The following is a 25,457-nucleotide window of genomic DNA, read 5'->3' on the forward strand; positions in this document are numbered from 1 at the left end:
TGGGTATCATAAAAATGGACGTTAAAATCGGTTTGAAATAGTAAAAATCAAGGACAGAAATGTTTCTATATTTACAATACTATTATGGTGAACATATGATTAGTAGTCTTTGAATGGATATAGAATAGACGTGGATCATCTATTGGTCAGTTCGTTCATCTAATGAGATGGGAGTATATTGGGCAAAGGGGTTGTATATTGTAGTTTTACTTTATAGGATTACATAATTTGGTGTAAGATCCAAGTAATACTAAATCCAGTTTGATTTAACCCCCCTGCTTCCACGAGAAATAAGCTTAAAATAGATATAAATTTTGACTGGTGGCAATCATTATTTTTATAAATTTATTTTCCTGCTTTTTATTTTGAAATTGAAAAAGAAACATAGTTTTAAGCATCTGTAATTGAGATCAAATAAGTACATTCTTTTCACATCTAAGATGAAAACATAGGTTATATAACTACAAACTAGGTATACACTATACATTTCTATTAAAATTCTACTAACGAATGATGATGTAAAATTTATTGAACTAGACGAATAAAATTTTATTTCATTGGTTTTTGCATCTGACGGTGTTTTAACATTTTTGTGAATTTGAAAATATAGAAATAGCTAATTTTTCATATTGATGTAATGCAAGTTATTATGCTTATTAGAAATAATTTAAAGAAAAAAACAGTATATTAATACCAAAAAAATTATGTAGGAGAGATTTTGAAATTCAATTTTAAACACACTCGACATGGATCTATTCTCATTAAACATTAGCCTAAGAAAAAAATTAATTCAAATATAAGTTAGTAAATTATTTTATTTAAAAAAGGATACTTTAAAAATGTGACCAATTATAGCAGTAGTGTCTAAACTCCACATCTGTTGAACCATTAATCTGTCTCACCTCTACAGCCCAGACAACTTCTAAATATAGTTAATCCTCAAGTAACACAGTAAAGTTACAGCCTTAATTAGACTTCTACTGTACTGTTACTATAGTATGTCTGTATAATTCAAGAAGCCAGACTTTAAAATAGATACTTCATGCATAGAAGAAATGTTAAGAAGTAGAATAATGTAACCTACATTTTATATACAGATCGAGATCATTTGGAAACATAGTGCCTAGCTTTGAGAGTTTAGATAATAAAGCTAAGCTATGATAATATAATGATTTTTTTAAAAATTTGACATTAGATTTATTTTTATGAGTATAATACTTTTGTCGGGTTAATGCTATTTTATGCAGAGGGTCACCTCAAACTTAAAACTCCTAGTGTGTAATGGTTAATCAATTAGAGTAAAAGAATAGAGGGGATTAATTAACTGTATGTTCACAGGTTGGGGACCCGGTGCCGACTTTCAATTGGGTCTTTGAATTTTAGCCAATAGCATCATAAATATTAAAACAGCCAAGTCCATACAAGAGAGCAGAAACCAGAGGTGGATTCTTAAAAAAAAATTGCCCCACTAATCGCTTAGTGGGGCAAAATTGTTTTCGTGAGAAATCCACCAAAATCACATTAAAAACCTACAAAAATTAGACAAAATCATGGAAGGGTTATTAACATAAGATTTTATTCAATTTTTTATAGGATTTTGGAGGATTTTTCACGAAAACAATTGCAAATTTTTTTAGGAATCCACCTCAGGTAGTTTTCTATATCTTGAAAAACTATACATATATATTATTATATTATTATTATATTATATTAAAAACTATATATATTGATACTAAAAATTTATTGTTAATCAGCTTGCAAACATCATGATAGAATATGTATGTGTAAAAAGATAAAAGATTGTATGTTTTTTAACAAATCCACTATACCTGAGTGACAGTCAGTTTCCAGGTGAACTCTGGTTACCTGACTGGATGGATAGGTAGATGGACAGTTGATGAGGCTAAATGCAAATATAATGTTATCATTTTAATAAAGCAAATTTTATTAAATAGCCAACAGTTACATAATTCCATTAATTATTTTTATAAACTAGCGGCTACGGTCCTTTAGGCCTTAAGGGGGATCTCAATTTTCTATTATATTTTGTAACTAAATAAAAATTTGTGGGTCAAATTTTTTTCCCCTAAAAAGTTATAAACCTTCCCTGAACTGCATTGTAAAGGTGAACCATATTGGTTCAGCGGTTAAAAAGATCCTTTGCCTCACACATACAGACAGACATTCCATTACTTTCATATAAGGATAATGATAATGACAATATCTCAAGTGCAGCAAAGCAACAATAAACCAATATTATCTTCTCTATAAAGATTAAGAATAGTTAATTTGCTGTTTTATACCGCAACCTGATACATCTAATTCCATATGAGAATGCATTTCTATATAGGATACTTAGGTATTCCATGAACCAGTAGAAAATATATTGTTTAGTTTTTTCCAATTTTTACTTTAGCTTTTTAGTTTACTAAAAGGTAATTTTAAAAATAAAAATAATACTGCACGGAAGGATAACACTTAAAATATCGTAAATTTTGCAATGCATCTACTGTAGTTGGAATTTATTAAATAAAAGCAAAAAAATCATAAATGTTAAAAGCTTTATCTACATTAGGAATTATGCATATTTTTATCACAAATTGATTAAAAGCTGCAGAAGATTGTAAGTAATTCAAAATGTTCTCTTAATCATAACTAAATATAAACATACGATATAGATACAACGTAAAAATCATGATGTATACTTTTATAGTCTGCTATATTATATTTTATAAAAAGGTTCAGGTTTCATGTAACATTTTAGTTATTTCTCTTTCATACTTTTTCTCTCTCGGTTGGAAGAATAATATTCATGTCTAACGCAAATTGACTATGACTTTTTGTTTTTAGCTCTAAAAATTTACGTTTTCAAACCATAATAGTTAACTGGTTGCCTAAACCAACTCTTAATAGGGCCATCCGTACTTTCAGTCAAAAGTGTTGTGCACTAAAACGAGTCTAAATTATGGCGGCTCAAGCGCGGCTGCTGAACATTAAAAAATAAAAAAAAACATTTAATTGGCACATTAATATTATATTAACTAATTTTATTGATAATTCAATCCTTTCACCCAATGTGTCTATTGATCACTGATAACCCCCTTTTTAAAAATAAATTTGGAATAAAGAAGTGGATGGGGGGAATTTTTCACTAAGCATAATCCCTGCCAGGGTGCATACCTGCCACCCCCTAACCCTGTGGGTTTATCCAGTATCCAATATCACCTTAACTAACCAGACCTTATGCAATAAAAGTCAAACAAAAAAATCAATAGAAATTTATTTCAAAAATAAAGGGGAGGGTTCAGTGTATGATCAAAAAGGTACTTTGTGTGAAAGCTTCGATAATTCAATGTGCTATTTAGTTTAGTTGTTAAAATGGTTTATTAGTTCGTATTTTTAGATTGTATGAATAAATTTAAAATACACACATAGACATGTAATGTGTATTTTTAAAGCGAAGCTTTTCTATAATAAGGGTCTGTACGCCACAACTTGGCATGGTGATTCCTAGAACAGTTAGATACGATCTAGAAAGTGTAGCAACTCCATAATGGTTAACATAAAGTCAGGACGTTTTTGACAACTATTTTTTTATGATATAATAATATAATATAATAATAGGATTTTTGGAACAATGATTCCTAGGATAACATGGTAAAATATCTTTAATTAAAATGTGATCCTCTAAAACTAATCCTTTATTATCTGTTAAAGAACATACTGCTAAATTAATCCGGCTTATTAAGTTTTAACACTCTACAAGTGTTTATGTTCGTTTGTTCCACTGCACTGTTTGATTTCCAAGCTTCGCTTTTATGGATGTTGTCTTCCTTGTTTGTATGTATGTCTGTGTGTACTTGTATTAGAATATTAAATCATTCTTTTACGCTTTTTATATTTGCATATTTAGCCAGACAATTCTGTAAAATTTATTCAATCGCAATTGGACCACCTAATACTGCCTTTAAAAAGTATTTGGGTGTGCTTTGAAGACCTTTCACTGTTGATTTGTAAAAGTCCAATCCATTTTTTACTCTAAATATAGTATCAAAAAAGTGAATGTATCATGCTGGATCTTTTTAATGTTTTTAATGAAACAGAATCCTTTTTAAATACAAATTAAAGAATGTGGGTGTGGGGGGGGGGGGTTGATTATGGTCCACTGATGATAAAATTGAGGAAATGCCGACATTTTATACAAAACTAAACAAATTTAGGACAAAATATAAAATTATTTAAACATACAGAGTGTATTGTATGCCAGATATTTTTCGAATTTAATTTAATAATTATTTTTATATAATTTTATTTAAGTGATTCTAGAAATTAGATATTGAATTTACAATCTAAATATACAGCAGTAAATATTATTATTTATTGATTATCTATTTCATTACTAATTCAAATTAGACAAACATTAAAACACCAATAATAGCAAAGCATGTGAAATTGAATATTAGTATAAACAAAATTATGATGCATATCTGTTGTAAAATGGCTTTAATGCAAATATCATGCCTAACGTCATGGGGATCTCCATTTATATCATATGTTTCTCATTATACTAGCGGCTACGCCCCTATCATCTTGGTATTCAAAGGGGCAGAAATGAGCTATAAAAAACCTAAATTCATCTTAAGACTATTATTTGAAAATAAAATAGCCTAAAACCATTTCATGACCTATATGAATCTTACCTAGAATAGGAAACCGAATCTTTTTAGAAGTTATTGAGATCATAAGATTCGGACAAAAAAACTGACAACTTTATATAAAAGTATACTGTCAGATTTAATCTTTTTTTTGTACATAAATATCGGACAGACATAACTACATTGTGGAACAGTTTCGCTTTAAAAAATAGTAATTGTTTATGTTAATGACTACTAATTAATATTCCAAACATTCTAATTAATATTTCTGCAAATCAGGACATGTTAATAATTAACGTTGATAAATGTGTTAATTACAAAACTAAATATTTCAATATTCAGTTATTGTATTTTCCTCCCTTTAACTATTTTTATAACAAGGACAAATGTTTTCATATGAAAGATTAAAATTATTTGTGAAACCCCATAGATTACGATTTGCCTTACCTATCAATCAAACAAAAAAAGAAATAGCCTAAAATCTGGCCTTGGCCATTACAAAATAACTTGGTGATGATATTGGTAAGGTTTTTAAGCAGTTTTGTAAAAAAATACTAATTTTTCTTATATTATGCTTATTATTCAGTTCTGAAACTCTACAAATGTTTACGTTCCTAATTTTACTGCCGTTTCAGAGCTTTGCTTTTATGAATGTTGTTATGCATGTCAAATAATGAAAGTACAATATATATTGTATATGTAACTAAACTAGAACTTTACCAAATTTGACTGTATTATCTAAATTTTTAGTTGAAAGATGTCATATGAATAATACATATTCTACTTTTAATATATTAAATCCTGTGTCATGAAAAACTTGGACAGAGTAAATTTATAGCAGAGACATATATCCAAATATATTTTGTCATCTTATGTATATTTTGAATCCATATCTATAAGGAAAACACCTTGTAGATGCAGGGATCGAGGGTACATTAGAATGTTAATTACCTGGCACCCAAAGTTTTCTAACCACGTAATATTATCATAAAACTTCGGGTACTTTCATTGAATTTTTGTTCTAAACTAAAAGTATCCAAACATTTTAACCAATAATTTTATTCTACAGAAGGGGTATTTTTGTTCATTATCCTTAGGGGTATTAATGAATTTATCGTCCATTGTCTTATCATTTTAGATAACTAACATTGGTGTTACATAGAGGCTGCTCCAGCTCAAGTGTCTGGAGCCAGAGACTCACCTGGACCCTACAATGTTTTACATCGATGTCTATTTCAAAATTTAAAGATTCTGGAACAAAATAATTCAATAATTTAAACTGAATCTCAATAAATAAATGCGAAGCATAATAAATGTATGTAATATATGATGAACCAAGAAAGTACTAAGTTTCTGCACATTTGAAATACTTCTAGGTTTGTCAACTAGGCAAAATAGCAAATATATTGCACTAGCTAGTTTTAGACCAACAACATAAAGTTTGTAAAGCCTTAATAAGGTTAGGTCTGTTTGGGGCAAGTAAGGGTTAATATTACCCCCAAAGTACTTTTAGTAGTACCAAATAAATATAGTACTCTCTATGTTTATAAAAAAAAAACTAAAAAAATTTCTGAGATCCAAGCTTCTTTAACAGGGATCGATGCTGCGCAAAATGGTACAAAAAAATGACGTCATACTATAAAGTTGTCCAATGAGAAGCCAGTAATTGTAATTGACCAATGGTAAAATATGTACTCGCCTCTCATTGGTTATTTTATCATATTACGTCAATTTTTTTGTACCATTTTGCGCAGCATCACAGGGATCAAACCGAAAAAGACCATCCTATTAGTACCAAATATTGGTGATTATAAATAAAAATGTAATTGAATTGACTGACTGTGGCTATGCTAGGGTATGCCACTGCCCACCATCCTCTGGAAAAAGTCTGGCAAACCTATTCAGCCAGTCTCTTATGAGACTAATCCAATGTAAGTACTAAATTTAATTTTTTACTTCAAAGAAACCCGGGGAGTGATAAAGTTATAAAATTCTACATACATATAATCAGATATACATACATGTACTTAATGGGTACATTCAAAACATTACTTTCTTTGGGCAGTGAGGCTATTCTATAATCCGAATTGTCTGCCAAACTGTATAAATGCGAAATGTGATATCCCTTAAAACCACTAATGTACTAAATAACAGAATAAAAGTTATTTAATTTTTTTTCTATAAACATACATCAGCTTATGAAACGTACACTATACAATACATATTTTATGGTTTTAATGGTATCACTTTAAATATTAAAATAAAATTTTTAAATTCATGCAATTCCAAAAATTATATTTAAACACTCCTTTTTTAAAGAAGTTGTATCAACTTTTTTTTTTATAGCTAGCCGGTCCTTTTAGTAAGTAGTAGATGTAAAATTTTTCATAGAATTCAGATATGCAATCGGTTTTTTTGTAGACCTCTTATTTTTTAAGTAATTTAAGTTTAAAAAAAAAAAATTAAGTCGATTTTAAGGTACTAAAATGCAACAAAAAAAAGAAAGAAAATAGCCATTATGAACAAAAATAGTAAGATCTTTAATTTGACACCTTACTTTTTCAATTCTGTCAGGTAATTATTGAAAAAATCGATTTTTTTAAACCCACGAGAATAAAAACTTTGAACTCAATTTTATCATTTCACAAGTAAAAAGATATGGGTTCATATATACCTTTAGAATCAGAAAAGTATTACGAATCCATTGTAAGCAAAATTGAAAAAAAAAGTTTACAATATAGTATATAAACTACAATAAAAGGAATTATATGAAAATATCATATTATATTGTACAGGCAACGTCTTAACTTTTGAATTGGGTATAAAAATGGGAAGGGGGTATAGAGGGGGTAAAGAGGGGATAAAAAAGGGAAGACGATATTGTTGCCAGAACAAAAAATACAATTGGCCATTTTTATATTTTTTTATTTTTTTACTTTTTTTCAATTTTGCTTACAATGGATTCGTAATATTTTTCTGATTCTAAAGGTATATATGAACCCATGTTTTTTATGTCTGTTTGAGAAAATATTTAGGTCTAAAGTTTTTATTAAACCGAGGTTAAAAAAATAGATTTTTTCAATAATTACTCAACAGAATTTTAAAAGTAAGGTGTCAAATTAAAGATCTTACTATTTTTGTTCTTACTGGCCATTTTCTTCTTTTATTTTGTTGCGTTTTAGTACCTTAAAACCGACTTAATTATTTTTTTAAAAAACTTAAATTACTTAAAAAATAAGAGGTCTACAAAAAAACCGATTGCATATCTGAATTCTATGAAAAATTTTACATCTACTACTTACTAAAAGAACCGGCTAGCCATAAAAAAAAAAGTTGATACACCTTCTTTAAAGAGGTAGCTAGCTGCATTACACAAAATATTTAAACCAAATATTAAAAGGTTCTAATTAGAATTTTTATAATTTTTTATAAAAGTAACAGGATGTCTCTCTGTCTGTCAGAGTATCTCTTTGTGTGAGTGTGTGTGTGTGAAGCGCAGGATCTCACAAAACACTGAACCGATATGGTTCACATTTACATATAGGCTTCTTTAAGGTTCATGGAGGGTTTATAACTTTTTTTGGAGAGGGTACTTCCCCCCTTCTGGTAGAAATCATCCATAAAAAATACTAATTCTTTATGATTTTTTTAAAGAAATGGAAATGTAGAGAGCCGTGTCCAAGTTTCGCTGCCAAGTGATTCTGATTCGGCTGAGCCAACAGTTGTTCAATGCATAGCATCAAACAGGTGAGCTTTATTTTTGAGTAGTGGGAATCTAGCATTTGGTATTTGGTTAGTTTAAGATATCTCCAATTTTCTCAGATATCATTAGTATCAATGAATTTCATTACTTAAATCCTACACCAGATTTTCATGTTCTCTAATAAAGTGAAACTTGAAGCGGGCTACAATAACGATTATCCCCTCCCTTTCTCCCATTCTCTCCCCTCATACTTAGTAACGAACTGACCAATAAATGACAGGGGAAATGGAAAGATAAATTTACGACAATCTTCCTCCTGTCATAATTTCCAAATTCTTTCTTCATTATTCTACATACTTTGTAGCATTGAAGCATCATAAAATGTACTGAAAATAAAAATAATGAGAGAAAACTAATTTGGAAATATTGAAAACAACGAACAAAATTTGTTTTCAAGTTTCTTAATTAAACTTTATTTAGAGAAAAGGTTTAATTAAATATTATTTTATCAAAATACAGTACAGAAGTAGTGCTCCAGTGTTTACCTCCATCTCTCCACCCAGCAAGGTTCATAACACTTGACACTAACACTATATTTATTTAGTGACAGAAGTAGTGCTTCAGTGTTTAACCAGCTAGAAATATCTCCCACAACAAGGTTCATAACATTTAACACTAACACTATATTTATTTAGTTGCAGAAGTAGTGCTCTAGTGTTTACCTAGCTTGAAATCCATTCCAACTCCCAACCCAGTAAGGTTTATAACACTTGACACTAACACTATGTTTATTAAGTGACAGAAGTAGTGCTCCAGTGTTTACCCAGCTAGAAATACACTAAATATCTCCACCCAGCAAGGTTCATAACACTTGACACTAACACTTTGTTTATTTAGTGACAGAAGTAGTGCTCCAGTGTTTACCCAGCTAGAAATACACTCCATCTCTCCACCAAGCAAGGTTCATAACACTTGACACTAACAATATGTCTATTTAGTGACAGAAGTAGTGCTCCAGTGTTTACCCAGCTAGAAATACACTCCATCTCTCCACCCAGCAAAGTACACATCACTAGAAATGATCAACATTTCCAAATGGATCAAAGGTAATTATTAAACATCGTAAAGCGTCTCAATAACTAGGTTGTGTTCGTCTTTTATTCTTATTGTTATCTCATAGGTCTTTTTTTTTTGTAGAAGTGATTACTTCCAAATATTAGAGCTGTAAAAAGTAAAAAGATTAATGTTTCGCAAATATTTACACAAATTTTTAGTGGTTCTACTTTTATAAGAAAAAGAAAATGGAGAAAAACCAATGCCCCGTCAAATTACAAAAGATATTGGTTGCATGATTTTTAAAATTAAGGTCATGGGTTATCGATGTTTTTATTTTGTCGTAAAAATGACAATATATTAATAACTTGTTAGTGGAATTTGATAGATATTAATTAGCAAAAATGTCAGAATTTTTCAAAGTACAAAAAAGCAATAAAAAGAGAACTGACTGGCAGTTTTTTTCTCATTTTCTGTTTTAACTTTTGTGTTGATGACTAATTTGAGTGTCAACAAAGTTTTGTTTATTTGCAATTCAGTGCAGGACGTGTAGTTCTAGGGATCCTGGGATTGGATAATGACAGATAAATTAATATTTCTCCTAACGCTTATATCTTGAAATTCTGCACATTACTTTCAATATTAATCCCATTATCTTATCCCCTTCTGCCAATAGATTTTTTTAGGGGGGGGGGGTAGGTATACCACACTTTTCTGGGATCTTGCCAGATCAAGTATCAACTGTGGGGAATACCAAAGGATGACTCCATGCAAAATTTGAGCCTGATCCGGCCAAAACCGGCCGTGATTTTTATAAAAAACCGGTTTTTTGCGGTTTTTAGGGGGTATCTGTAAATCGATTCAGCTGGAGCAAAACCGGTTGGAGGTACAAAAAATTTTACTTCACATGAAATTTAGCCAATGTAATTGCCTACAAAAATGTACTTCATCATCAACTTGATTGGACAACTCTTTCCCCTCCTAAATGTCCATTAAAATCTCGGAAACGGCAAAAATCGCCAAAAATCACGCCTTCGGCGGCAAATAACGGCTAAACGGTCAGCCGGAGACGAATCAAACATAAGTGAAGAAATGTCCGCCTCAAAAAGTTGTTTAACATCAAAGAGATGCTTAAAGTCTCTAAAAAGACTCCTTCCCCTACTTCAAGGGGAAAAACTGAAAAAATGTGATTTTCAAAAGTATGCCCACTTCGTGGCTGTAGGGGGCACTGAACCCGTCACCCCAGGGTCACCAAATATAAAGTCTAGTCGGCCCACAATGCTGAATTTTCACCAAGTGAAAGTCTTGTGTCATTATCTCTTATGAGAAAAAAGTTATTAATTAATTAAAATTTCAAATTGTGATTTTTTGATGGATTTCTTTGATGAAATGACAGGCTGGTCAATTTTTAGGCCATTTTTTGTGATTTTCGGCCCGCCACGCCCAAACGGTTTGAGATAATCTCACGGGACCTTTTGCCCATCCTAAGTCTGGTTATTTGTGAGGTCTAAAAAAAAAAATCCTGGATTTGATGAAGCACGACGTCGCCGCGCGCCATCAAAAATCGCTAGTCGGCTCATTTTGCCCCCTCAAACCCTCACCTTGTGCCATTTTTCTGTTTAAAGATTATTATTATAATCTTTTGCATAAGTCTGTTTTTTTTCCTAGACCTCACAAATAACCAGACTTAGGTTGGGCAAAAGGTCCCGTGAGATTATCTCAAACCGTTTGGGCGTGGCGGGCCAAAAACCGCAAAAAATGGCCTAAAAATTGACCGGTGTGTCATTTCATCAAAGAAATCCATCAAAAAATCACAATTTGAAATTTTGATTAATTAATAACTTTTTTCTCATAAGAGATAATGACACAAGACTTTCACTTGGTGAAAATTAAGCATTGTGGGCCGACTAGACTTTGTATTTGGTGACCCTGGGGTGACGGGTTCAGTGCCCCCTACACCCACGAAGTGGGCATACTTTTGAAAATCACATTTTTTCAGTTTTTCCCCTTAAAGTAGGGGAAGGAGTCGTTTTAGAGACTTCAAGCATCTCTTTGATGTTGAACAACTTTTTGAGGCGGACATTTCTTTACTTATGTTTGATTCGCCTCCGGCTGACCGTTTAGCCGTTATTCGCCGCGTTTTTGGTGTTTTTTGCCGTTTCCGAGATTTTAATGGACATTTAGGAGGAGAAAGAGTTGTCCAATTAAGTTGATGATAAAGTACATTTTTGTAGGCAATTACATTGGCTAAATTTCATGTGAAGTAAAATTTTTTGTACCTCCAACCGGTTTTGCTCCAGCTGAATCGATTTACAGATACCCCCTAAAAACCGGAAAAAACCGTTTTTTTATAAAAATCACGGCCGGTTTTGGCCGGATCAGGCTCAAATTTTGCATGGAGTCATCCTTTGGTATTCCCCACAGTTGATACTTGATCTGGCAAGATCCCAGAAAAGTGTGGTATATCTAGGGGGGGGTGCCCAGATTTGAAAATATGAAAAGATTTAAACCTTTCTCCCAAAAATAACCAAGAATGGATAAATGAATTACAAAATTAAAAAGCAACGCTTATAAGCAAACATAGAAATAAATATAGAGTGTATGCTATGGCTTCTGAGTAAAGTTAATTTTCTTAAAAATATTGTAACTTATTTAATTAAGAAGCCAAGTAATTATGTTTTCAATTTCAGTCTTTCACCTATAATAGCAAATAAGAATACTATTCTATTGAACGTAAGTGTTCCCGTATGGTTCTTAACTTCATAAAGCCTGTTTTCTCCTTCTTCCTCGATACTATCAAATAGCTATGCTACTATTGGACTTCATTGTCTTTTTTTTTCATATCTGGAATAGTTTAGAGCCTTATTGAGTAAAAGTGCACAAACTATTCAGATGAAACTGAATATTTAGACAGATCAGGACAATCATTTACAAAAAGTTTACTAATAAAAAACAAGGATGACAACATCCATAAAAGCGAAGCTCTGAAACGATATGACAGACGAACATTAACTTTTGTTGAGTGTCAAAACTGAATATACAAAATATGAAAGTATAAGGTTTGACAAAATGTTACCAACCTAAATTTGTTGCAAAACTTCTTAAATACAGAATTCTGTTTAAGGACATACTGACATTTTTAATACTTGATTATAGAGATGCTTCGCTCATAATATTGTACCTTATTGTAATAGGAATCAGTAATAAAAAAAATCAGACCAATCGGATGTTTTTATCACATAAAAAAATTTTATTAAAAAAGTAAAAAAATCAACATGTTTAAAATGGACCTACGGACATTCTGGTAATGATTATAGAGTTGCTACGCTTTCTAAATCGTAAGTGCAAAGTTTGAAATCGATAGGACAATTCTAACATGCCTAAATTAACGAATAAAAGCTAACTATCTCGGACGGACGGACGGACGGACCGATCCTAATTATAGAAAAGCTTCGCTTTTAATAAACTTTTAATCTGTACACAATTTTAGGATTAAAGATTTTAAGATTAGTTAGTCACTTCAAAAATGTAAAGTAATGAGCAGGGGTATGTGATGTTTTTGATTGTCTTTTTTGTATGTTAGCGATTCTTCTATGTTTGGAAAGTAAAAATCTTTAGATCGATAAGTATTGATTTGGCTGTATCAAAATATATTATGTTTCAAGAATGCAATAACTAATTTATCCAGATTCTTACTTATATTTTATTCATTAATTCAAAATAAGTCTATAATTTGTGTCAAATACAAACACAATCCCTAGTGGTCGATTAAGTAATAACTCCTTGTCAAACTTGATTAAGTACTAAATGTTTACATCTGTGTCATAATGCTGCCGTTATGAGTTTTATGTAATATCTAGTGTCATAATTAGTAGAAAGGAAAGTTAAAGCTTATAACATATATATAACCGCAATACTTTTAATGCAACAAAATATATTATTTTTTAGAACCAATCAAAACTTTTATTTTAAACAAAGAATTTGTTTTTACGTATTAAAGTACTTTATTAGACGTTTTGTTTGAACCTAAATTTTCTGTATGTAATTTTTATAGGAAAAAAGAAATGTAATGCTTCTAAGAATCTTACAATGAAATAAAATGATCATATTATCAACGATATCAATAAACAAAACTTCTTTTTTATCATTAAAAAAAGTTGGGAAATTGTTAGGATATGCGAAAAGTGACATGTGTGACGTCATAAAAATTCTTTCCTTTTTAGGGGTCTCATTTTCCACTCTCCTCTCATCCTTCCTTTATAGACGTATTTTTATGACGTCACACATGACACTTTCCGTATTTCATGCAAAACTCCATTTATAGTATTACAAAAAAACAATATCCAATATTAAGCTTATACTTGATCAACATTTTTTATGAATTATTCTAAAGTTAGAATTAATTTTGAAACTAAAGTTGTTTTTACTAACAAGATTATTGACTTTGTTGTTAATTACCCATTTCCCATTGTATTTTTAGGTACAAAAATGCATTATTCTTAATAGTATTTCATCACTTCTGCATACTTTTCTGTCAACGCTGTTTTTCTTAGGAAATACACAATTACAGGGTTTGTATAATAATTAAAAGTAAAGAATAGAGAGGCATGAGCTATATGTAACTCTCGCCGCAGGGTAGGGACCATGTCCCAAATTGTATTGGGTCTTTGAAATCAGCTAATAGTGTCTGAAATTTAAACATAACCTGGTCCCTACAAAAGAACAAAAAGCAATTGTTAGCAGACGAAGAGATTGTCTGCCAATTCCGGCAGGCAGTTATCTCGATTATACATCTAAACTTATGGGTAATTACAGTTTGTTGTGTTACTGCTTTGAAAATAAATTTGCGATAGTGATAACACACCAATCCTAATTGTAGTAAATACGATGTTAGAATTTTGCAATGTAAAAAAGTTGTATTAATTATTAGCTTCCACATTATGATATCATTACTGGTTGTCCATAGAATAATACATATTCGTACATTTTGTACTGAATTGATGTTGAGTTACGATGAAGCTTTATATAGTGCATATAAAAAAATGTTGCCATTGGCCTACCATTAGTCAATAAAAATGTATACTGGCCTGCAATTACGAAATTTAGTCTGTTTATTGGCCTATCATTAGTCATTTGTATTGTATGATTTCATTTTTATGTCTCTGTATAGTGTATATAGCTTCAGTTTGGAAATCAACGATTAACAATTTGCACACATATAATAAATATGTCTTTTTATGAATAAATTTGTCGAAATGTACTTCTAACAATGTCAAATATCTAATTTTACCGATGTAATATTAACGCTATTCTAATGATGATTTAATAACTATATATTTTTATACAAAATAAATTTGATTAACTGTTTTTGTAATGCATAGGTGTACAAAAATTACAAATTCGGTGAGACAACCTCATTCCTTGAGCTAAGTTTTGCAATTCTATTATGACGTTAATATTTCATAATTGTATTTTAATTAGTGGTTGATCAAAATAAAGCATATCAAGGACACATAACGCAGCATTAAAGGGCAAATTTTATAAAATTACAGTAAAAAAATCCTTATATAGAATGTACTGTAATGTTAATGTAATAAATGAAAAAAAAGATAATGATCAATACTTTAATTGAATCAATAGAAACACAGAGTAGGAACAATTCGACTTGTTATTGGTTACAAAGTGTATTCATTTTTGTACAAATGGGCAGCAATTATTTTCATTTTAGTCATAATGTTTTCAATAGTTAGGTTTCTGTGGACAAAGCCTTTCCTTGTAAATTACCTGATTACAAACTTTCGACACTTCTCATCAAATGCGTGGAATAGGAGGGTGTAGAGAGGTTCGAACACTCCCCTTAAAATTGAAATTAGGAAGGCATACCCGCCCTATTTCCACCCCCTAATAGTTTTCTCAAATCCTGGTTAATAGCTTTGCACGCCACTGCTCGTAATTATGGGATTAAACAAATGTGAATAATTATGAATAAAATCATCTTCTTTTTATATTTTCATATAATTCTGTATGATTGACCATCTAGAAGGGTGATAAATCTCTTTATTTATTTATTTTAGGTACAACATATCCTGTGTGATTTCTGGAATGGATATGGAGCCAAATGTGTTCATGTCATTTATGGACAGACAGCTCAATATTCAAAATATTGAGGTGGGTACCTTTTTTCAAAGCAACTCTATATGCTCTTTTTTCTGTTAAACACTGAAACACATTGCGTTTTTAAAAAAGTTTTTTTTGAAAATGTATTTCAAAGAAACATTAAGCTTGGTTGTTCAATTCAAGAAACAAGCAATTTAACAAGTTTGGATTGTAAAAAGATAGTGGAGAAAGGTAGAGATGATAGAGAGGAGAGAGAATGGGGTAAAATTAAGATATATAGATAAAGTGACAAAGAAAGAGGGTGGGAGAGATAGACTATAGAGATTGATGTAGGGAGAACGAGAAAAGGAAAGAGGGAATAACGATTTCTTGTAACAAATTCTTAACTAGCATTACAGACAAACTGCAAACAAACAGAATGAAGAAAGCTAAGCTCTATAAAGCACGTATTGCGTGTCAAAACTAAAATGTAGATTTAATATTTGGGAGTAAAACAGTTTAAATATTTATACTTGTTTGTGTTTGTATGTTAAAACTCAGATTTTTTGATGAATATTTTTTAAAGACAAGGGAGAAAAAAATATTTATGCAGGTTGTCCAGATTTAGTTATCCAGGTTTAGAAATGTTGTTTTTTTTTATGAAAAAGGTTCAATGCTTAAAAATAATATAAAACATTATTTTAGAAGATAGAAAGTGGAGAATGGGTAGCAAGAGCCGAGTTCAATCCTTCGAAAGGTAATCTATAATAAAAAGAAGAGCAATAACTATCTGTATGTCTGTTTGAAGCTTAAGATCTCGGTAACCGCTGAAACGATTGGGCTCTACTCTTCAGTGAATATTGGACTGGTCCTGTGGTGGTTTTAATCTATCCCCCCGGCCCTCCCCCCATTAACAAAAGTATTATACATTTCATTTAGATATTAGAATAAGATAAACTATTTAAAACCGTATACTTAAATGTTTAGTAATTAAGAAACAGTTATAATAAAGGCTATGATAATATTTGAACTAAAACCTACCTATATCGTTTATAAATAATATATCTTGTAAAATAATATTTACTTTAACTACACTTAGAGTATTGGAACTTTACATTAAATTATAACAAGGTTGATCATGAACACAAGTAATGCAGCAATAACAAGCTAACGGTAATATTATGGCCATTTTCAAAACTTAAAGAAATTACATTTATTAAATCTAAAAGTTAGATAGACAAACTTATACTATTTTTTAGTAGCTTCAATAATTGACTGCATACTTCAGTTAAATAGACAGTCATCTTGTAGTGCATATAAATGCGCGAAAAATACTTTTTTTCTTGGCCTGGCGTTAATTACAACGATGTGCAATTATACGTTCAGTCGTTTGTCTTCTATCAACTTTTAAAGTTCTGAGCTTTTTTGGAACCAATTTAGCATCATTTTTACTGATATTTTTCTTGTTTTATCTGAACATTTTGTATATAAGAATACAATAAAGACAACACTCGAGTATATTATTATACAATATTATTACTATATTTACCTTTATTATAATATGTTCAGAATAAGTTATAATAACAATAATATACTCAGGATTGTTATCAATAAAAACAATAGGAGAAAAATATAAAATATAAGAATAGTCTTCAGATGTATCTATTTTGTAGCTAAGCAACTCGTTAAGTCACCTTGAGGGAGTGGATAATGAACTATAAATTTCCTTGTCCCCGAAGAATTATGCCCACAATTTCTCATTCGTTGAATTAAAAACTTTGGGGACTTTTAGTTTTAGTGTGCTTTTAAGGTGTACGATCCTTCAATGTCAACACTTTTCTACCAAGCAGTTTAATCTACAGTAGGAGTATTTTTTCGTCCATTGTCTTATCCCTTAAGATCCCTGCGTGCAATGTTTATTTTCCTCATTTCAAGTATAATAATAAAATATTATTTAATACTGTTTTTGTTGCATAGAAACCTTCTAAATTTTGTTTGGATTAAATATTGTTATAAAAATTTGTTATGGATTTCTTACTAAATATTTTTTGTTTGTGATAATAACAAAAGTTTAGAAAAAATTTTTAATAACAAAATTTTTTTTGACACCAATTTACAAATAGCTATACAATTAAATGTCTGGTCGACAGCGGTTTTAAGACTTAGGATAAATAGTAAATCATCCAGAGGTGTATTATAATCATAAGAATCATTTGCAGATCCCCGCTTAGGTCTTAGAAAAAAATGTCCAAAATCGACCCACCCTAATGTACATGTGTTTTATCGTTCCCACCATATTTAGATATGAAATAGCACAACTACAACTTTTAAGAATACCCTTTGTCCTATCCAAGTATCCATGCATTAATTACCAGTTTTCCTGTAGTAGGAGAAACAAGACCAAAAACGGCCATAGATGCGTAGATATAAATAGATATATATATAGACTGATAAATAGAAAGAGAGAGGATTAAGGGGTGTAAGAATTATTTAATTTATTTTTTCCTCTCCCTATTGGAAAATTAAAAAATAAATTAAAACTGCACAATCAAATAAAAAGTACAAAATAATAAATTTATTCTGTCACTATAAAGAAGGTTATAATGAATCGTGAAAAATTTGATAATGTATTAACATATGCACGCTAATAGCTTTGACTCTAAGGGCATCTATAACTCCTTTTCTATAGGAGGGAGGGATGTCAATAAGTATAGTAGATGATTGTTGAGATTCTACGCATCTTAAAGTATATACGCCAGCCAACCTAAATTTAGTGAGAACTACAGAGTCAAATTCTTAAAAAAACTAGCTTCGCTGAATCGTCTATGGTAGCCAGATCACAAAATTGTATCTACAAATTGAAAGAAAAGTGTACTAAAATCATTTAAAAGGTTATTAACATAAGATTTATATAGCTTTTTGTAGATTTTTTTGTTTGATTTTGGAGGATGAAAAAAACAATTTTGGTGATCTGGCTACCATAGACGATTCAGCTTTTTAAAATCTTTTTAAGAATCCATCTCAGATTGTGTATTGAATGTATATCTAATGTGTAATATGAATACAATGTCTACATATTTTTCCTTTGGCAAAAAGATAAGTAAATTTGGGTCTAACTTATGTAATATATGAATCTAAGGCCCGGCAGTTCTTTTTCCGTATTTATTTGTGACTATCGCGTAATAGTTAGTATTTAACAACAAATGCACTGTCAAAAGATTTTGAAATTTTTGGAAAGGATATATTACTGTCACTGTATACATATTTATTTTAGACCAATTAAAACATTTTAAAAGTAAAAAAGTAAGAGTTATCCATTTAGTGTTGATTAAAAGCAAATTGTGAACCTTCTTTATAAATAAATATTTACGTTAGCTAGAAATGCTTGTGGAAAAAGTTTTTGCGCTTAGGTTTGGTAACAAGACTTCTGAAGATTCCCATCTAGTCCTTAAATCACTTTGTCCGTCTGTCTGTAATTAACGTTGTTGTCTGTTTCTTTTTATTTACTGGTTACTCAATTCCTGACATTGGCTGGAAGAAAGATAATTAGCTCATTCTTTTACAAGTGTTTCTTATGTATAATATAATCCTGTATTATATAATTTGGTGGCTGCAGCTGTAGTCTATAGACTTCCTGATATAACATATGTTTTGCTTATGTTTGAGTAATATTTTTGTAAATGTAAATTTATAATTCTGCGGACCATTTCCTAAAAATCTTTACCTAACACAACTTAACTAACTTCTTTTAGAACTAATATGATCTCTGACTTTGTTCCACTTATTTCTAAAGATTATTCTAATTACTCTTTTCTTAAAACCAAGATCAGTGCGAAAACTAATTATTATATTATTTATTCTACAAATTATTTTTATTTCAGAACTGATTTCTCAGCTTGTTGGTCGGGATGTAACCCAGCCGGTGGAAAGAGTCCCACAAGGTAAGGAGTTAAATATAATTATTCCAGTATGGCTTCAAAACCGACTAATATTTGATGGATTAAAACCGGTTCTGAGCCCTACTGGAAAATTATGTATAGCATCGTAGTATATCCAGTTTTCTACGAATTTAAAAATGTACTTTTAGAAGATTAAAAAAATCTTGTTTAAATCTAATAAAAGTACATTTTTATATCCGCGAAAAGCTGTTTATATTCGGTGAGATAAATAACTATTATGCAACCTTACAGGCAGTACAAATTGTAAATTTTACAACATTTTAATACTAAGTTGTTATTGTTATAACAAGGTGATTTCCCTTAACAAGGTTAGCAAGTACAGAAACCTTACCCATTTATTTTTGAAATAAATTAAATATAATAGAGAAGGCAGCTTTTTTTTTTCTTTGGGAATAACACTTACGGGAGCCCTTAACCCTGCAAGGCTACCCTATCTAATAGGAACTAACCTAACCTGAAGCAAAAAAGCTTTAGAAATATAAGTTGCGGAAAATCATAAGCAAAATAGTTTTAATTTTATTGCTATATGAAATTAAGTTTTGGTTTTAGACAAATGTTATCAAATGCTTTGCTAGATTCTAACTACCTTTGATTTCCCTTTAACTACCTTTTTTACTTTAAGGTTTATTTTATTTCGTACCTTATTTATATTCACTAAAAGCTTCGCCCCTAAACTTGAGAGGCTTTGTTTGCTTCTGAAGGGTCAATATGTTTTCAAAAGTATCCTGACCAACAAAATTAACTGAGTTATCCCAAGAATCCTTTACTCTTAAACTAGAAAAAAGGATTATGACCAGCGTTTCTTCCACTTGAAAATGAGATTTAGATCATTAAAAAGTACACTTAGTTTTATCTTTAAATTATCACTAATTAAAAATATATCCTTTAATATGCTGCAAATTTTTCAATATTGCAAAAAATAAACAATATCAATATATGAAAAGGTTTAGATAAGCTATCCATAATAGAAAATTCCAAAGTCTTTTGATCTTATGTATTAAGAAAAAGGGAAAACAGAAAACTTTGTTGACTGATGATAACATTGAGAAATGCACATTTTGGAAGTAAAAAATGGTCCAGTAAAGTTTTGTCTCTTGTCTTTTCCTCGTTATTTTTTATAATGACTAAAATCAAAGTCTCAATGTAAGTAGCTTAAAATTGTCAAAATCAATTTAAAAAGAAAATCATAAAGGGATATAGTCTTGTAAACAAAAAGGCTAACCGAAAAAAAATCATTTGAAAAAAAATTCTGTTTACATTCAAATGCATTCATAATGACCATCGTGTTGATTGGTTATAGCTAATAGTGCCGCCAAAAATTTATGCTTTGAAAATTTTTAATTGAATTCCCCCTAATTATTTGAAATAATGTCTTTTTTGCTAATAATCTCTTTTTCGTTAATAAAAATAAAAGGAAGGAGGTTGCCAGTACAAAAATATATAAAACATCAAATTTTGTTTTTTTTTATTATTATTATTTTTATGGAAACTCTATAAGCAAATTATTTAATCCTAATTTTTCTTCGAATTAAAACGACTGCTTTGGCGCAGTAAAAGTACTGAGTTTAAAGGATACATCTAATTTTTTTTCCACGCTAATAATTCTTCAGGGCTAGAAAAAAAAGACAATTTGGATTAAATCTTAAGCAATAAAATCATACTAGCTAAAATCACAACAGAATTTCTATATTTTTTTCAGATGGTTTACTCGAATACAAACTTTGACTATAGCCAGTTACATGCACGCAGCAGCTAAGGGGGGGGGGGGAGGGACGACTCGCAAAAAGCCCTTGAGTATTGAAAACTTTTACATATTTAACCCAGTTCCATTTGTCACTAACTTATTCTAGATAGAGTACAGTAAGAAAGAAGGAGGAAGGCCGGATGAAAGAAAGGATGGAATAATGTGTGTTTTTTTTATCATATTTTCATTTCTATATCCTTATACTAAAGTAACAGGATGTCTGTTTGTCTGTGTGTTTGTACCGAAGGATCTCGCTAACCGATGAACCGATCGGGATCTCCACCCCGATTTTTTTTTTACTTTACTAGGTTTACTAGGTTTTAAAATTCGACTCTCCTCTCCTCAAGTGCCCCTTGAGGCCTCTTGGCGGCGTAGCCGCTATGGTATTAAGAAAGTAATAATTCACCCCTAGGCTATATTTTTAAAGGTTAATAAAAGAACCAAAAATGATTTGCAAGATTTGTATACCTGTAGATTCATCCGTTTAATTGATATTAAAGAACACAGGGAAACACTAGTTTTTAAAGTGATATTGGATTAACTGTCCGTTAAAAAGTCTTGAATTTATGCTAACTTGATCTCACTAAAGAGTAACCCAAAACATCTTCTTCTCTCTGTTAATTTTAAAATTTTAAGTCGTATAAAAACTAGGAAAAAGATGAATATATGTATCTTCTTTATTGTGAACAAAATTGTTGAAAGGGTATTTTAAAAAGAAGGGAATATTAATGACAATGCTGGCATAATCCTTTATTTTCAGAACAAACAAATATGTTTATAAATAGTGCATCAGTTTAATAGAAGAACTAAAACTGTAATACATCTATAATACACAGTAGAATGATGTCTGTCCGTCTGTCTGTCCATCTGTCTGTCCATCTGTCTGTCCATCTGTCTGTCCGTCTGTCCTTTAAGATCTCGGTAACCACTGAACTGATCGGATTCTACTCTTCAGGGTATATACCTACTGGTCCTGTGGTGGTTTTAGGCTATTTTCTTGGGGGGGAGAAACACCCCCAACCCCCAAAAAAACCAAAAAATCTCCCCGCCATTTTTTAAAATTATTTAAAATAGTAGTGGAGTGGGGGATCTCCAGGTAATAAAAGATGTAATTATGTAATAAAGAAATAACATATCTTATGACTTATTCAGTAAATGTGTAAAATTAAAAATGATAAATAATCAATAATACTATAATTGGCATGTTAAGTAAAAAAAGCAAAAACAATTGTCAAATAGTTGCACAAATAATGAATACTGTGTATCATCACGCGCATCTGTTTACTAGTCTATACAGGTACGATGTGTATGTGCGTATAGTACAAAACAGAAATGTTTGAGAATGAATAAAGATCAGGGTACTTTGTAAATAAGAAAGATATAGTCATTGATCAACTAACCCTCCATATTACTGGGATTTCTTAAACTCAACCTAAAGGTAGGGATTTACTTACGCTCAAATTGCAACTCTGAGGATTTTGGTAATTCTATCTAATATTGTGAGAGATTCTATTCATAAAGTTTTTAATGTGCAAACACAATAACATTGGCACACAATTCTATCTTTCTCAACACTGCACCTTTTTTGTTGATAAAAATTATGTCATTACATTGAGTACAAATTATGCTAAAATGTATTTATAAGAGATAAACTTAACAACAGACAGCTTTAACGAATGTTGTATCTATATTAACGTCCTTACATACAGTAAACAACTTATTATTCTTGTTTTTTTGTTTAAAAGATTTGGGGATTAAATTGTAAATTTTATGATCCCGAATAAATTACTTATGAATTACATCAACGGGCTGACTATTACACGACATTCTAACAACCGACGATAATTAAGGGGAGCTAAACTCTCCTTTTTAGTCCAAATGCACGGGGTTTTGGGTTAAAACCTAAAAGACAACCAACTCTTTGATTGAACTAAGTTTGACTGAGAAGTCCTAACTATGCACTGTTTTATAGTTGCGCCTGTTTTGGACTAAGGCATTCTCCCTCTAACTATTAACAAGGCAGTTGGAACCATTTTTAACTCTTTAGTTATGTTGCAGTGTTAAGACGAGATTCGAACCTATTACCTCCCCGACGACGAGTTGATCTTCTACGTGTTGGAGCACTGGTTCTATCACTTATATGTTACTAACTATATTTGTTTTATTTAGAAGGAGAACAACAAGGAGTTGGAGATTTTGAATGCAGAGCCGCCCATCCCTTGCTCCCTGACAAAGTTCTCATTGACAAATACAGATCACCAGTACATTGTAAGTATAGTTTTATTGGCGCAGCTACTCTTGTATATGTTAGCATGAAAAACAAAGAAAAAAAAACATTTTCTTTGATATTATTAAAAATGTTATCATTACATTTTTAAAAGTACATTGGCTGTAGCTTCAAAACAGTTTTTGTGCTCTATTTTATGTTCATAAAAATGAAAATGAATGGATTAAAAACACATTTTTGGAATTTTTTAACTTTTATAAAGAAATGTTGTTTATAGAATTAATTTAATTTGTAATAAATGAAAACAGCTTGAGAGTAAACATGCACTAAAGATTTTCACTTTATTCTTCAAACTAAATCCAAATAAATTAGGTGAAAATATTTGTGAGAAAGTAAAGTGGAAAGATGGTGAAAAGTAAGAAAATTAGTCTCATTTTCCCAATAATTTATTTTAACCCCTTTTACTTTTCACCACCCTTCAATCATCCTTTTAGTTAGTTTAAATATGGAATTGTCAGACCTATTTTTTGTACCTTTTTTTTACAAGAGGTGCATAACAATTACAAATTTTTTATTAACGTAACAAATACTTTACTAATGATATTACTTGGATGTTACACCAGATTTTCTTGTTCTCTAATAAAGTGAAATTTGCAGCCGGCTAAAATAACGATACTCCAATGAAATTACTCACCTCCTACTGGATGAATGAACTGACCAATAATTAAGTTTCATGTTAGTAACATAAATTAACAATTAAAATATTAATATTTTGGAAGGCGGGCAATACAAAAATATATTAGTATATGAGCTCGTAATTATATAAGTAATTGGTTTGTTTTTAGCTCAGTTAGCTAGGAACATTTTAGTTGAATTAGATGTCTTATAATAAGGAAACTTATCAACTGTTGCTTGCCTCAATTACTTTAACTTGAAGAAGTGTAAAGGTTTATTCAATAGGTACATATGAAACACATGGGATTTATTGAGAAAATTTGAGAGAGGGTAGAGAAAATTGATTCTTTAATTTACATAATCCTGATTAATTAAATTTAACACTTCCAAGTAGTTCGATCAAAGGAAAAAGAGTTCACTGAAAAATTTCAGTTGTCATTAAGGTTTTTTTTCTTTTAGTATCTTTTCATCAAGTGGTGTATCTTAGTAAAAAGCACAATGAAGTTTTTTTGCTGCTTCTTAACTGCTTAGCAGCTAATTATTTATTTTTTTGTATTCTTTTTATTGAAGAAAATGAGAATGTCTTTTCATGTTGTTTTCATAAATATTGATGTCTTGGCTTCAAAATTAATCTAACCTAGCTTATTAATTGTTTATTTCAGTCTGTTTACTTATCACTTTGAAACAGAATTCAATGCCAAAATTTAAAAGTGTGAGTCCCACTCACACAAATTTACATATTTGCAGGGAGGGATGGGACATTGGGCTGTTTATTACACTAGTCACAATTGTCTCATCCCTTTAGATCCCAGCATATTTCTCATCACATGGTAGCTAGATTTCTGATATGGGGAATTATTTTAAATCTTTGGCCTTGAAAAAATAGTACTATCTTAATAATCAAATTTGTCTAAATTAATTTTTCCTGTTTTTATGTGTTTTCTTTCAATTTGTTAAGTTTAATCATATTGATCGTCATTGTTAACGAAAATTAATTACATTTTTTAAAGAATAATAATATCAAAATAATATCATGTTTCCTACTACAGCTCTTATTAATAAAACTTTACCAAAATTAATAAGGAATATTTTATAAAAGATTAATTAACTATATCCTTTTTTACTTCTGATTAATTTTATAAGATAAAATGCAGCTTTTCCTAGCAATTTCTAGTCAGTCTTGTTGTCTTAATGTTGACCATGTATGAGGTGGACACCTAAAGAGGGGCTGATTAATATAGGGGGCTGGTTACACCTCCCTGAACAAAAATATCACCTCTCTATGATTCAAATCCATACACCCCCTAAAATTTTGGTTCAATGGTGGGGTCAGAAATCATAAGGG

At 30.3% G+C, this 25,457-nt stretch overlaps 1 protein-coding gene across 1 annotated transcript in view; it reads left to right on the top strand.

Annotated features, from left to right (window-relative positions):
* Positions 1–25,457, top strand: part of LOC145322448 (uncharacterized) — a 165,154-nt gene that overhangs the window by 97,094 nt on the left and 42,603 nt on the right. Inside the window, exons 9-15 of the mRNA XM_080164449.1 lie at positions 6,508–6,586; positions 8,310–8,402; positions 9,357–9,464; positions 15,486–15,579; positions 16,213–16,264; positions 19,389–19,448; positions 23,380–23,478. Coding sequence (XP_080020575.1) covers positions 6,508–6,586; positions 8,310–8,402; positions 9,357–9,464; positions 15,486–15,579; positions 16,213–16,264; positions 19,389–19,448; positions 23,380–23,478 — 585 coding nt within the window. The remainder of the gene's footprint in view (positions 1–6,507; positions 6,587–8,309; positions 8,403–9,356; positions 9,465–15,485; positions 15,580–16,212; positions 16,265–19,388; positions 19,449–23,379; positions 23,479–25,457) is intronic.

The sequence above is a fragment of the Acartia tonsa genome, chromosome 6 (genome assembly GCF_053477335.1).
Source record: "Acartia tonsa isolate MP-2025a chromosome 6, ASM5347733v1, whole genome shotgun sequence".
NCBI classification, from domain to species: Eukaryota; Metazoa; Arthropoda; class Copepoda; order Calanoida; family Acartiidae; genus Acartia; species Acartia tonsa.